A 13,227-nucleotide genomic window follows, 5' to 3' on the forward strand; every position below is an offset into this window, starting at 1 on the left:
TGTTAATAAAAGAATAATATTTTATCCTTATTTTTATAGGATTGTTATAAATATTGTAGAGCCGCTTTTAGTTCATTGCATTTTAAAAATATTTATAAAGAGAACTGTGATTTTTACGATTACCTATGTAGAATAATATAGATGTTAAGTAATATTTTTTATAACTGTTGTATATTTTTAGAACATTCAGGGTGTAAGTGACAGTCTTTCGAAAACTTTGATCATGGACTCAGGTCATCTTTCTGAGCAACTTTCCCAAAGAAACCATATTGCGGAAATGAAAAAAAAAATTCGGCTTCCCATACAAAATTTTCGAGTGAGATGCTAATTTTGTATGGGAGGTTGAAATTTTTTTTTTCATTTCCACAATATGCTTTCTTTGAGAAAATTGCTCAGAATGATTCCATGGTTAAAGTTTTCGGGAGGCTGTCCCTTACACCCTGTATACAAAATAGGTGAAAAATATTTTATCCTTATTTTTATACGATTGTGATAAATATTAGTTATAGTGAAGTGAAGTCCCATGTCCCCAAGTGGGGTAAGGGGCAGATGCATTACACATCTGTTTCACTGATCGATTTTCTTTAGGGACAAGTAGGTGATCAGCCTTCTGTGTCCTGCCAGACCGAGACATTTTTTTTTCTTCGTCTCCACCGTGAATCGAACCCAGGACCCCTCGGTTTTACGCTCACGCGTCAACCACTGTACGAAGGAGGCGGTCTAATTAGTTATAGAGCCGCTCTCATTTCATTACATTTTAAAAATATTTATAGAGAGAACTGTGATTTTTTACCATTACCTATGTAGAATAATGTAGATATTAGATATTTCTTAAGTAATACTCTTTATAACTGCTGTGAATTTTTAGAACATATACAAAATAGATGTTCCTTGGTTTTTAGCAAAATTTAACTTTGTTATGCTTTTCCTTATGTTTTTACAAAGTCCATCGCCATCCAAATTGACATTTTAAATTAATTTATTGTTTAATTTTTTTGCTATCTGTACTTAAATTATCGATGTGACGAATTTACAATACTTGATATTAAATCGTGACGAATTAACTTTAAAAAAATAAAAGTGTGGCAAATTTACACATACTTTTTTAGGTGACGAATTAACTTTGTGGCAAATTTACAATAACCCCTTTACTATTAATGCCTTTATATTATAGAGTTTTATGTCTGGTAGAGTTTTCGAATAAATGTAGAGTCAATATGTTTAGTAGAGTTAAAAGCAAAAAAGTAAGTACAATACATTTATAAAACAAAAGACGACGACGAAAAAGTAAATTGTAATAGACAAGTAAGTATTTTCTACAACATATAGCTACAAATAATAGGCAAAAATGATTTTAACATCTTAACATTTTTCTGGGTATTTCAATAGATAAGAAAAAAAAAACTTATTTATCATACCTACATAGGTATTATAATATCGTAATATCTCTAGATAGGCACATATAGGATAGATATATCAATGCATGGCAAGGCATGGCATTGTCTTCCTATTTACCTACAGGAAACTTAGTTTATAGTTATGGAATGCAGTTCTTTCAGTATACGCATGTTACCTGGCAAATCGGAATTTAAAAGAACATAGAGCCTATGGTTTAAGAATAAGTTTGTTCAGTAAAACTAAACCTTACCGGTTAGGTATATTAAATGGTTTTAACGGCCGTAACATGTAACTAAATATTTTTTCATCTAATACCATAAATACGGGGACTATTTGATATGCGGCAATAGAAATGCGATGGTGCGACCCATTCCCTCGCTAGTTGCCGCGCATTCATGGCGTTTCATTGTACGCGGCAGTCGCGGGTCCGCCGCCGAAGGGGGATCGCGTCTATACTTTACAATGAGACTCGTGCATCGCTCTTTTTATCCCACACAAATTCGTTGTAATCGAAACGTATCCCCGTACAAATCGCGCGTCGTGTTTTAATATGATCACACGTGAAAAACGAACTAAACTTTCATTCATAAAAACAAGTTGACAAGTGAAAATGAAATGGACAAAGTGCGGTTTAAAATGATAATTAGCGTGATATTCTTTTGTTTAGTGATGGGCGCGGCGCTCACGGGAGCGCCTGACGCTGCAGATGCTTGTGTTCGAGTGGCCGGCAAGAACGGTGTGGAGTGCAATGTACGGACGCTGTCGTCAGACCGGGACGTGGTCGGTTCGATGCACTCGGATGGCGCGGAGCAGCTTGCAGTCCACTGCGGCTCGGAACTGCTTGAAAGTACGCTAAAGGACCACCAGTTTAGCAAAATGAAGGACTTGGCAGAGATCACCATTTCTAATTGTAAAATTCTCCGCCTCCCTGGAAATGTGTTCGAAGGTCTACGCGGTTTGAAGTCGCTGCAGTTACGCACCATGAATAATGAATGGGGCTATAATAAGGAGATGGAGATGTCTTTCGGCGCATTCAACGGTCTCAGGGAGTTACATACTTTGGACTTGGGACATAACAATATCAGAAAAATACCATCTGACTTATTTTGCGCCTTGGAAAATATAATTTCTTTGAATTTAACTCGCAATAAGATAAAGTTTGTCGATGAATTGGGTTTCGGTCACAAATGTGGTTCCACCTTGCAGACTATTGATCTGAGCTACAACGACATCATGTCTCTACCAGCTGATTCCGAAATACTACACTTGCGACGACTCACACAACTTTACTTGCAAAACAATAAAATAAGCGAATTGCCCGCAGGAGTTTTCAGTGACCTTCTATCGTTAAAAGTTGTAAATCTCTCAGACAACGCTATAAATTATCTACCAGAAGGTTTATTTCAAAACACGAGGGAAATTCGTGAAATTTATATGAGAAACAATGAACTGGAAATATTACCCAAAAGAATATTTAACAGGTTGGATCAGTTACTTGTTTTAGATCTTTCAGTGAATAAATTGAGGGGCGACCACATAGAAGATGAAACGTTTGGCGGTCTAATAAGATTAATCGTGCTCGACCTGTCTCACAATGCTATCGCTCGAATCTCACAGAATATGTTCAAAGATCTGTTCTTTTTGCAGAACCTTAATTTAATTAATAACTCAATAGGGTACATTGAAGATAATGCATTTTCACCACTTTTTAATTTACATACTCTGAATTTAGGTTTAAACAAACTCAGAACAATTGAAGATCATATGTTTAATGGACTTTTTATACTGAACAAATTAAACCTTAACAATAATTTATTGGCGTACGTCAGCGAAAACGCGTTTAAAAATTGCTCCGATTTAAAAGAATTAGATTTGAGTTCAAACAAATTAACCAACGTTCCCCAAGCTATATTACAGTTACCGTTTTTGAAGTCATTAGACTTGGGTGAAAATTTATTAACGGAAATTACGAACAGTTCGTTTCAAAATTTATCACAGTTAACTGGTTTGCGTTTAATCGAAAATCAAATTGGAAACCTCACAGCGGGCATGTTCTGGGGAATGCCTAGCCTGCAAGTACTTAATTTGGCGAAAAATAAAATACAGTCCATCGGTACTGAAACGTTTCAAAGAAATTCGCAATTGGAAGCCGTTCGGCTCGATGGTAACTTCATTTCGGACATAAATGGAGTATTTGTATCTTTGACGAAGTTGTTATGGCTTAATCTGTCGGAAAATCATTTAGTTTGGTTTGATTATGCCTTTGTGCCGCCCAATTTGAAATGGCTAGATATTCACGCTAATTTTATCGAAATTCTGGGTAATTATTATAAAATTCAAAGCGAGCTACGCGTAAAGACGTTAGACGCGAGCCACAATCGGATCGTAGCTTTATCGGCAATGTCTATTCCAAATAGCATTGAATTGTTGTTTGTGAACAATAATGAAATAACGACTATTGAACCAGATACGTTTGTCGACAAAACAAATCTGACGCGTGTGGACATGTACGCTAATAAAATTGAGACATTGGACGCGAATAGTTTACGCATCGCGAGATTAGGTGATAAGACGTTACCGCAGTTTTATATTAGCGCTAACCCTTTTCGGTGCGACTGTACAATGAAATGGCTTTTACTCATAAATTCCGTTACTTCCCGACAATACCCATTCGTGATGGATTTAAATAATGTCGTATGTAAAGAATCTTACGTTCGTGGTGTCAAAAATCAACCCGTTAGTACTTTACATGTAAAAGATTTCCTTTGTAAATTTGACAGCCATTGTCCAGATGATTGTAATTGTTGTGATTTTACGTTTTGCAATTGCAAAGCCGTTTGTCCGCATGACTGTTCTTGTTATCATGATTCGACAAAGTCGACGAATGTTGTAGATTGTTCTGCGAAGCAATCTGATATGGTACCTCGTGACATTCCATCAGCCGCGACTCATATTTACTTAGACGGTAATTCTTATAAAGAACTTAATGAGACTTTGTTTGAACTGATGCGAAGAGCTTTAGTTATTTATCTTAATTCGAGCAATATATTCACAATTCAAAACAACACATTTCGTGAACTAGGTGATCTAAGAATATTACATTTAGATAATAACAAATTAAAACGCCTACAGGGCCTTGAATTTTCAAAACTAAATAATTTAAAAGAACTTTATTTACAAAACAACGTCATTGAGTTTATTTCGAACTTAACATTCACCTTTTTGGGTTCTTTAGAAGTTTTACGCCTGGACGGAAATAGACTCGTAAATTATGGCCTTTGGCATTTGGACAATAACAAAAAACTACAAACGTTGTATGTCGGTAATAACTTATGGTCCTGTAATTGTAAATATTTACAAGGATTCCTAACTTACATATCACAAAATGTTGAAAAAGTTATAGATATCCGTAGCTTATGGTGTTTAAATGAAAAGGCTAATTCACCGAAGAAACAATTAAATTTAAATGTGACAGTATGTAGTGAAATCAGTGACAATTCAATGATGAGTGCGTTTTTTGTTTCCAACAATATACCATTATTGGCTTCGGTCCTTACCGGTTTCATGCTTATTTTATTAATATTAGTTTTAGTGTTCACGTTTAGATACGCCTGCAGAATGTGGTTGTACTCAAATTGCGGCATTAAGCTCTTTCCCCTCGCGGGCGCTCTTAACGATGCTGATAAGCTTTACGACGCTTATATTTGCTATAGCCCAAAAGACGAAGAATTCGTTATAGAATCTTTAGCGCGGGAGCTCGAGAATGGTTATCCGTCGTACCATCTATGTTTACATTATAGAGACGTTCCACAATTTGAAGCGACGTACGCTCAGTTTCCTGACTTAGTTGTCGAAGCGACCGATGCCTCGAGGCGTATAATAGTTGTTCTGACAAAGAACTTTATCTTAACGGAATGGTCTCAGATTGAATTCCGACAAGCTTTACAGCGAGCGCTTCGTAAGACTCCACATAAATTAATAATTGTCTCCGTAGGGCTCGCACCGCGAGATCCGGAGTTGAAGTCATATTTAAAAACGGGTTTAGAAATAACGTGGAAAGAGAAACGTTTTTGGGAAAGGTTACGGTACGCGATGCCGTCGTCTAAGCGGCGCGGTCACAAGTTGAAAAGACTCAATTACGGAAGGAATTCCAATACGTACACAATGGACGCATCGGTATTAAACAGCACTTGTCAAACGCTGTGCGGCAAGTCTGCGAATTCCGCCGAACGCTCGCCGTGCGATCGCCCGTTATCCGAGCACATATACTCCACAATAGATTCTGATTATTCCTCTAATGATTTCCAAGGCCGCCACAATCACCCACAATCTGTGGTTTTGCAACACACAGTCCAAACGTACCTGGTGTAAAGCATAGTTGTAAATAACAAAAGAACGATCTCATTTTGTAACGGTATCGGTAGGCATTTGTTGATCATGTCGCTTTGTTGTGAAAGGAGAATGCCCATTTTTGGTACTGGTTTTTCTCATGCATCAAGACAACAATACTATTAAAAAAATCTCGGCAATTTAGAGGACTTCTTACCATCGGAAAATATATTTTGAACAGGGAATGTTTTGTAAAATCTAATAAGACATGTAATTGTTTAGATCCGTTATTATAAATTTAGTGTGCATTACCGTTTACATTTTTGGTACAGGTTTTTCTCATGCATCAAGATAACAATACTATTTAAAAAAATCTCGGCAATTTAGAGGCCTTCTTACTATCGGAAAATATTATATTTTGATCAGGGAATGTTTTTTAAAATCTAATAAGACATGTAATTGTTTAGATCCGTTACCATAGATTTAGTATCCATTACCGGTTACCACGGTAACCGAGCAACTATTATGACATTTACTATCGATTATTGTTTTCATTGAATTACAAAAAAAATCAATTAACATAAAATCACTCTATAAGGTATTGTTTATACACTGTAGGTTGTTTTAACATAGATAGTGAAGTAAAATAATATAAATATTAAATATATATAAAAAAAATATTATTATGACATAGCTTGATAGGTACCTAACCAGTTATTTCTTATTTGTTTCTTTCTTCGAATATGTAGTGAAATAATGATTCGAACAACAACAACAATATGTAAACCGAATAAAAACTCTATTGGTATTTTTTAAATATATATTTAGGTTTTCTTGAAATCCGTCCCGGAAGATTTCTGGTGCCTACCTACACTAGCCGATGAACAGATAGACTTTGTCTGAAAGCATAAGCTCTACGCATAGATTAAATATGTTAAACGAAAAATAACCTTCAGACGATAAAATACTACCTAAATCACACATAAACCTAACTAAATCGGGTTTATTTAAGTTCTGAGGTTAATTCACATTTTTCTCAATATCTTGAAAACCCCTGTTTTTATCACAAAAAAATCAATTGGTAAAAATCTGTTGAATATCGAAGAACCCTTAAAAACCACTCTGGCATTGACGCAACACTATACTGTGGTCCATACTTTCATGGGCATTCTCCTTTTTGAATGAAATATGTCGTCCGATGTTGTAAATAGACCTCATAGTGTTAATAGTTGTGTAACTTTTGTACAATAACGATACCAAATTTCGCATTTAAAAAGATTCGCTTATTTATTAAATTTGTTTCAAATGGAATGTTGTAAGTATTAATTTCAAAGACTGTAAATTATTATTGTAGATTATTCGATTATGGCTGATGTTTGTATAGATGATTAATAAAATGTTTATAACTTATCGCTATCTTTAATTTATCCCTTTTGAATCCATTACCTGTAAGAACATTTCATTACCAATATTACAATCAGACAATCTCATTGTTTTTGTTATAAAATAAAATAACGTATCTAGCTCCTGGCATGATGGATGTTTGTATAAAAGTAACGAGGGACAATACATGTTTTATTTCGAATCCAATTTCATTTTTGTGGTCGAGACTCGAGATAGATTACATCTGTTTCATGGTAATTGAATTGGAATAAAGTTGCGTATTGTACCTAATATATCTTTTCGAGCAGTAGATTTATAAAAGTATCTAAGTAAATATGAATATGTAATTTCAAATAAATATTGATATTGTTCTTGATAATTTATATCTATATCTATTTTATGTTGGTAACTGACAATAAATTTGTTAGAGCAAATCAGCAAAAGTTTGAAAAAAAAGTAACTACCGACTAAAAACACTTTAATAATTAAATTTTATTCTTGAACATATTGAAAGGGGTTGGTATATTAAATAAACGGTCAAAATAGATTAGCCGGTATGATTTTGACGCCCTCCGTGCGGCAACAGAATTGTCGTCGAGTTTAAATTTCTTTGACTAAAGCACCCTCTGCCTATTAAATTTATTGCTTGTAAAACGAGGAGCTAATTTAGAGTTTCATTTTATTATGTTAGCTTAACTAAAACTAGGGAGCGGCGCCGCGGGTGAGGCTTAGTCTAAATTAAAGATATTTTCTTTTTATACAATTCAAAGGGTTATTTTTATTAGACTTAATACTTGTAAGAGCTGTCTTAAATTTTACAGTTTTAGTTTGAACTGACAAAATGAACTTTGCAAACAGAGTTGAGATGGTTTCATTTTAACTGAATTGTTCTATTTCAGCTAAGAAATAATTTATAATATTTTGAATGGTGCTTATTGAAACTAATAAAATATTTGCACTTAAGTGAAATGTATTTAGTTTAATAGACTTTTAGTTATCTTTATGATCTTACTAAAATATTTTTATTTGCTAATGGCGAATTTAAAAACTAACAATTTTCAACTTCAAAGATTGCTCTACCTCTCTACCGGTAGATATCTATTGTCGAAAAGTTTCACATCATTCTCATAGATCTAACACGGAAGTGAGAGATAATAATAATGTAATAGAAAGAAGTAAAATCTATATTAACATTGATTACAGATGTAAACTTTATTAGTCATTCGTGTTATGAAACAGTAGGGAGTGTTTTATAGGCTGCTCAAATGTCTCGGCTATTGTATGTGTTTATTACTGTTACATGTGTTAAAAATTACGACTTTCGTTGTGTTTCTGTTATGAGTGATAATTTAGTAAATTAAAGTCTTACGACACTTTTTTATTATATGAAGTACCTATGTTTCGTAAGTATCAAATATTTTGTCTAATGTCATTTGGATTTAATTATGTGTGTTCGACCGACAAAGAAAACTAATTTGTTTTAGTATAATTCGTGTAACAACACATACCTAACTACTTAGTACTTATGAAGCATGGTTGTTTACAAAAAAATTCTATCCGTGTTCTATTATATTCCATGACTGATTTGGTATGAAAATGAATAAAAACGACCATATTATATTATTTATCCTCAGTCTAAACTGTAAATGAAAAATATACATGCTAATACTTAAAAAGTGCACTGTGCAGTCGAAGTTTTTTTAGAATATTGAGTATGGTAAGTCTAATTAAGGGCGTCATTTTAGCTATTATATACATATATTGATTAGGTATATTTAAAAAAAAATAGAATTGAAAATAGAGCGCTTTGTATATGTTACCGGAAATATATGAAATCAAGGAATTGTATACAATTCCTAGGAAATGTGTACAATTCCGATACCATTTAGGAAATGTATAAAATATTGTTTAAAAAACTATTTAATGCATGCATATCCTAGGAAATGTATAATCTTCCTAGGAATTGTATACAATTCCTATATCGTATTAGGAAATGTGTAAAGTAAATGCTTTCTGTTATAAAACACGTTGTTATTTTTTTTATTATAGCTCTTATTGATACAATCGGGTAACAGTCATACCGTAAAATTGTAATAATATTATGTTCATATTATTATCTTCGATCGTTCGATCTTCGTCGACGGAGCCCCGCTTCGCGGGGCTCCTATTTCTGTGTAGTTTTTTTTTTAACAAACCTAACCTAACCTAACCTAACGGTGACCTAACCTAAACCTAACCTAACTTTGAGGGCGAATATCTCGGCTATTTTTGATTTTAGAGAAAAGTTGTTCCTATAAAACATGCTTATATAAGCGTAATCTTTACGATAAAACAATAATAAATAGGTGTTATAATGACACCAACTCCATCAAAAATTTTTTAAGTCCTGCGCCCCCTTTGCTTTAGTCCAACCCTTGCCTGCGACATATCAATATCTTAAATGTTTTACATTTCCGATAGCTATTTAGGAAATGTATAGATTTCCTAGGAAATGTGTATAAAATAATTTATTTCACACATTTCCGTACGATTTTAGGAATTGTATACATTGCCTAGGAATTGTATACAATGACGGATTACATAGATTTCCTGTAACATATATACATAAAACAAAACATTTGGTCCAGTAGCGATAAGTAGGATGTTAGTGGCGCGTGTCTCAAGCATGCGTTGTACATTGTTACAATGAAGAACATTATTCACTATTGTTACAGCTTACGTCATGTGTACTAAGAAAGTGTCTTTATTAATTCATGTGAACTGGTAACACTTGATTATTGTGTTATGATGTTATTTATAAATTAGATCACGAAAGAAGCTATTGATTTCACTTGTTGGGTTTACTTTTTCTTGGCTGAGTTTAAACTTTTCTTAAATTATTAATTAAAAGTAATTCACTCAGAATATACTTTATTTAATCTTTATCAATATAGCATAATACATTTTCTCAAATAGTTGAAAAATATAAGATAAGTAAATAATTATATTACTATTCGTATACATATATCTTAATTCGTTTAATAGAACGCTATTCTAATTCGTTGAATTCAAACAATGGTTAAAGGTTAGGCCTACCAATAACCGCTGCAGCTTAACACAAAGCAGAATATTAACGAGGGATTATGCCATTATTGGCAAGGAGCATATCAATTTCCTAAACCGTTATAGCACGTGCTGTTGAACGATTTATTATTGTTCGAACACGCGTTTTGACTTCTTTCCGAACTGTCGCGTGCGATGTGTGAATGGTAATCTCTATTGTGTGTGATGTGACTGCGATATTCTTTGTTACGTGGGTGGCTAGCTTGTGGTGAATGCCTATTTGATAGTCTGTGGCTTCTGGAGTGATGCGATAAAGAACTGTAAAAAAAGCTCTTATAAGTGGTTAATCATTACAGAAATTTTAAATATTCAAAATACTTAGTATTTAAATGTATTTTTAATCACACTGGGTGTAAAATGCGTATATTAAAAGTTTTAGAAAAGCTCATAGTTACGTTATTCGAAACTTTAATATATTTTTTTGTATTATTTATATTAACTATGCTAATAAAATATAGAGTTCACCTGTATTACCATACAAGTTCAAGAATGTCAACGTTAAACACGTTTAACAAAACAAGCACCTCTGTCACCAAATTTCAGGTGTTTCCCATTGTTTGAACAAAACAATTTGGAGCTTACAATTTTCGTCCGACAAAAAAGCTCATAAATTTTGCACGAATAATATTCTAAAAGTTGGAAACTCGCAAAAACGTTTTATAGACTTTCATTCACGTGCAATCTTGGCACGTTTTCAATTCTTATCAGTCATCTACCTCATCAGTTTTCATATTCTACGTAATGTTATAAAAAATTAAAAGACTTTTGCCATTTTCAATTATAGACCACGTCGTTTTTGATTGCGTTTTTAAATGTGATTTATTCAACCAGAGATTTTGTTGCGAAATTTAAGTAAACTACATACATAATATCTTCTCTAATTTGGTTTCACTGAACAGTAACAAAACTTACTTAGAACAGATCAACTTGTATCTGCGAAGGCCGGATGTATTTAACGAGTCTTCGTGAAACATAAGATTTTTCGAGAAAGTTAATATAAATACGTTAACGTAGTTGAAGTTTCAATCGATAGTTAGGTATACCATTTAATTGATGATACCTACCATTCAAATTTTCGCGACAAAGCATTCAAGTGTTCATCTTCAAATTTTAATGTACCTACATATTATATAGAGCTTTCTTACAGTTTTACAAAAGTAGACTTTACTTCAAAGCGAATCTTGCGGCAGTCGCAAGTCGCAACAGTATGACTGACATATTCAGACCAACCTCGCATCTAGCACCAAAATCAATACCATCGTGACCTTTGTTTTCGTTGCGAAGTAAACAGATGGAGTAATATTCTGAGATTTTCCGAGGACAGGTGTACAGATCCCTTATTTACGAGGGCCCTTCAGCACCACTTCAGTTCGATAGGAACGCTGTTTCATTTTCATACGATTTATGTTTATTCGTACGATGTATGACAGATCTATTTATTAGGATTCTAAAAGGATAGCATATGAAATCGTTTTACTGATTTCCAATCTGTCTTGTGGCATTTATTTTGGATCGCTGACATATAGGAATCTTTTATATTACTGACATTTTTATGTAACACGAACAACGGAAGGGTCAAAAGGACGGAATTATTATTAATTTGAAAGAATGGTGTAAAGAAAAACGTAAGCAAAATTGTGGGAAAGATGAAAAGGTCAGGGGGCTTTTTGCGTGTTGTAGTAAGCCATTTTGGCCTTACCAAAGCATTAAACAATTTAATGGTCGTCGAACATTGTGATAAAGTGGGAGCGTTTGTACCACAGTATGATCAATTTGCGTGTAACAAACTGTAGCCTTTAATATAAACTGAAATTGACACATTTAATAACAGAATGTAAGTGGTTTCAGTTATAATTATAAAGGAAAATAATAATGATATCATATCAAAAAAATTAGAATAAACCCCATGTTAAATAAATAGTAGGTATGATGTCATAGGAAAGTGAATGTACCATATTTAAGTAAATTCTCCTTACTTATTAAAATATTAAAATTTATTCAGACACAGAGACATAAATAAAAGGGCTCTGTTTACTTAATTTACAACAGCCAAATAGCTAGAATAGCGAAAATTACAATCAAATAACAATATAAAGAAATGTGGTTACCTAATCCTATACAATAAACATGTTACAAACAGGAAATTCCAATGAAAGTAGGTACACCGTACATAGAATGCAAAATTACGTAATCGTCGAGATAAGGTATATGGGTCAGTGGAAGATGTATCTAAACGCAACTAATTAGCGCACCGGGGCAAGGACCGCACCGAATGAGACTCCAGACTCCAGAGTGTATACAGGCTACACTATCGTTTAGTACCATCTATTTTACACATGACACAGAAAAAACTGCAAGCTTTTTGTTCTGTAGGGCTAAGTAAATTGCGATTTAATTCAATGATGTCGACGGACTGTATAGGATAATATTCGAAAAGTGTTGTCTCGAATATAGTTTTAGAGGAGTAGTTTTATTGTAGGAAGGATGAATTATTTATCTACGAAACTACCAATAATCTATTCTGTTTTAATATTGTGATGATATAAAATATATTTTTTCTAGTATTTAAAATAACTTGTAAGATGTAGAAGGTATGCTTCATTGTGTTACGTGCATCAGAACGCAGGCCAGAATTGCTGGAGAAAAAGGTAGAATTTCCACAGCAATTTTTTTTTAAAGTGACATTTCTTAGAATTTATACTAAAGTTGTATGAATTCTAAGAAGTATATATACACAGTAAGTGCACATAATATAAACGGACGTGAAGTAGATATTCATAACGGTGTGAACTGGATACACGTAATGCGAGTATCATTAAGTATGACTACAGGAATGCAGCGAGTAATCGAACGTGCTGTAAACTTTTATATAATAAATAGATATATAGCTTAAGCTATAGTGCTGTGGTACTCAATAGAAGCACATAATACTTAACAGTACTAGCGTAATGGAAGTGACAGTATATAAATGAACTTTGTAGATTTACCGACAACGATTTGCACTTAGCATATATT

The 13,227-nt window shown here is 33.4% G+C and overlaps 1 protein-coding gene across 1 annotated transcript; it reads left to right on the forward strand.

Annotated features, from left to right (window-relative positions):
• The first annotated feature begins 1,784 nt into the window (after positions 1 to 1,784).
• LOC123696997 (toll-like receptor 7) lies at positions 1,785 to 7,137 on the forward strand. Its single transcript, XM_045643406.1, has 2 exons — positions 1,785 to 5,854; positions 6,902 to 7,137. Exon 1 carries the CDS (start codon positions 2,014 to 2,016, stop codon positions 5,767 to 5,769), a length of 3,756 nt encoding a protein of 1,251 aa, XP_045499362.1. The 5' UTR covers positions 1,785 to 2,013; the 3' UTR covers positions 5,770 to 5,854; positions 6,902 to 7,137.
• Positions 7,138 to 13,227: the final 6,090 nt, after the last annotated feature.

This window comes from Colias croceus, chromosome 13 (genome assembly GCF_905220415.1).
Source record: "Colias croceus chromosome 13, ilColCroc2.1".
Taxonomy (NCBI): domain Eukaryota; kingdom Metazoa; phylum Arthropoda; class Insecta; order Lepidoptera; family Pieridae; genus Colias; species Colias croceus.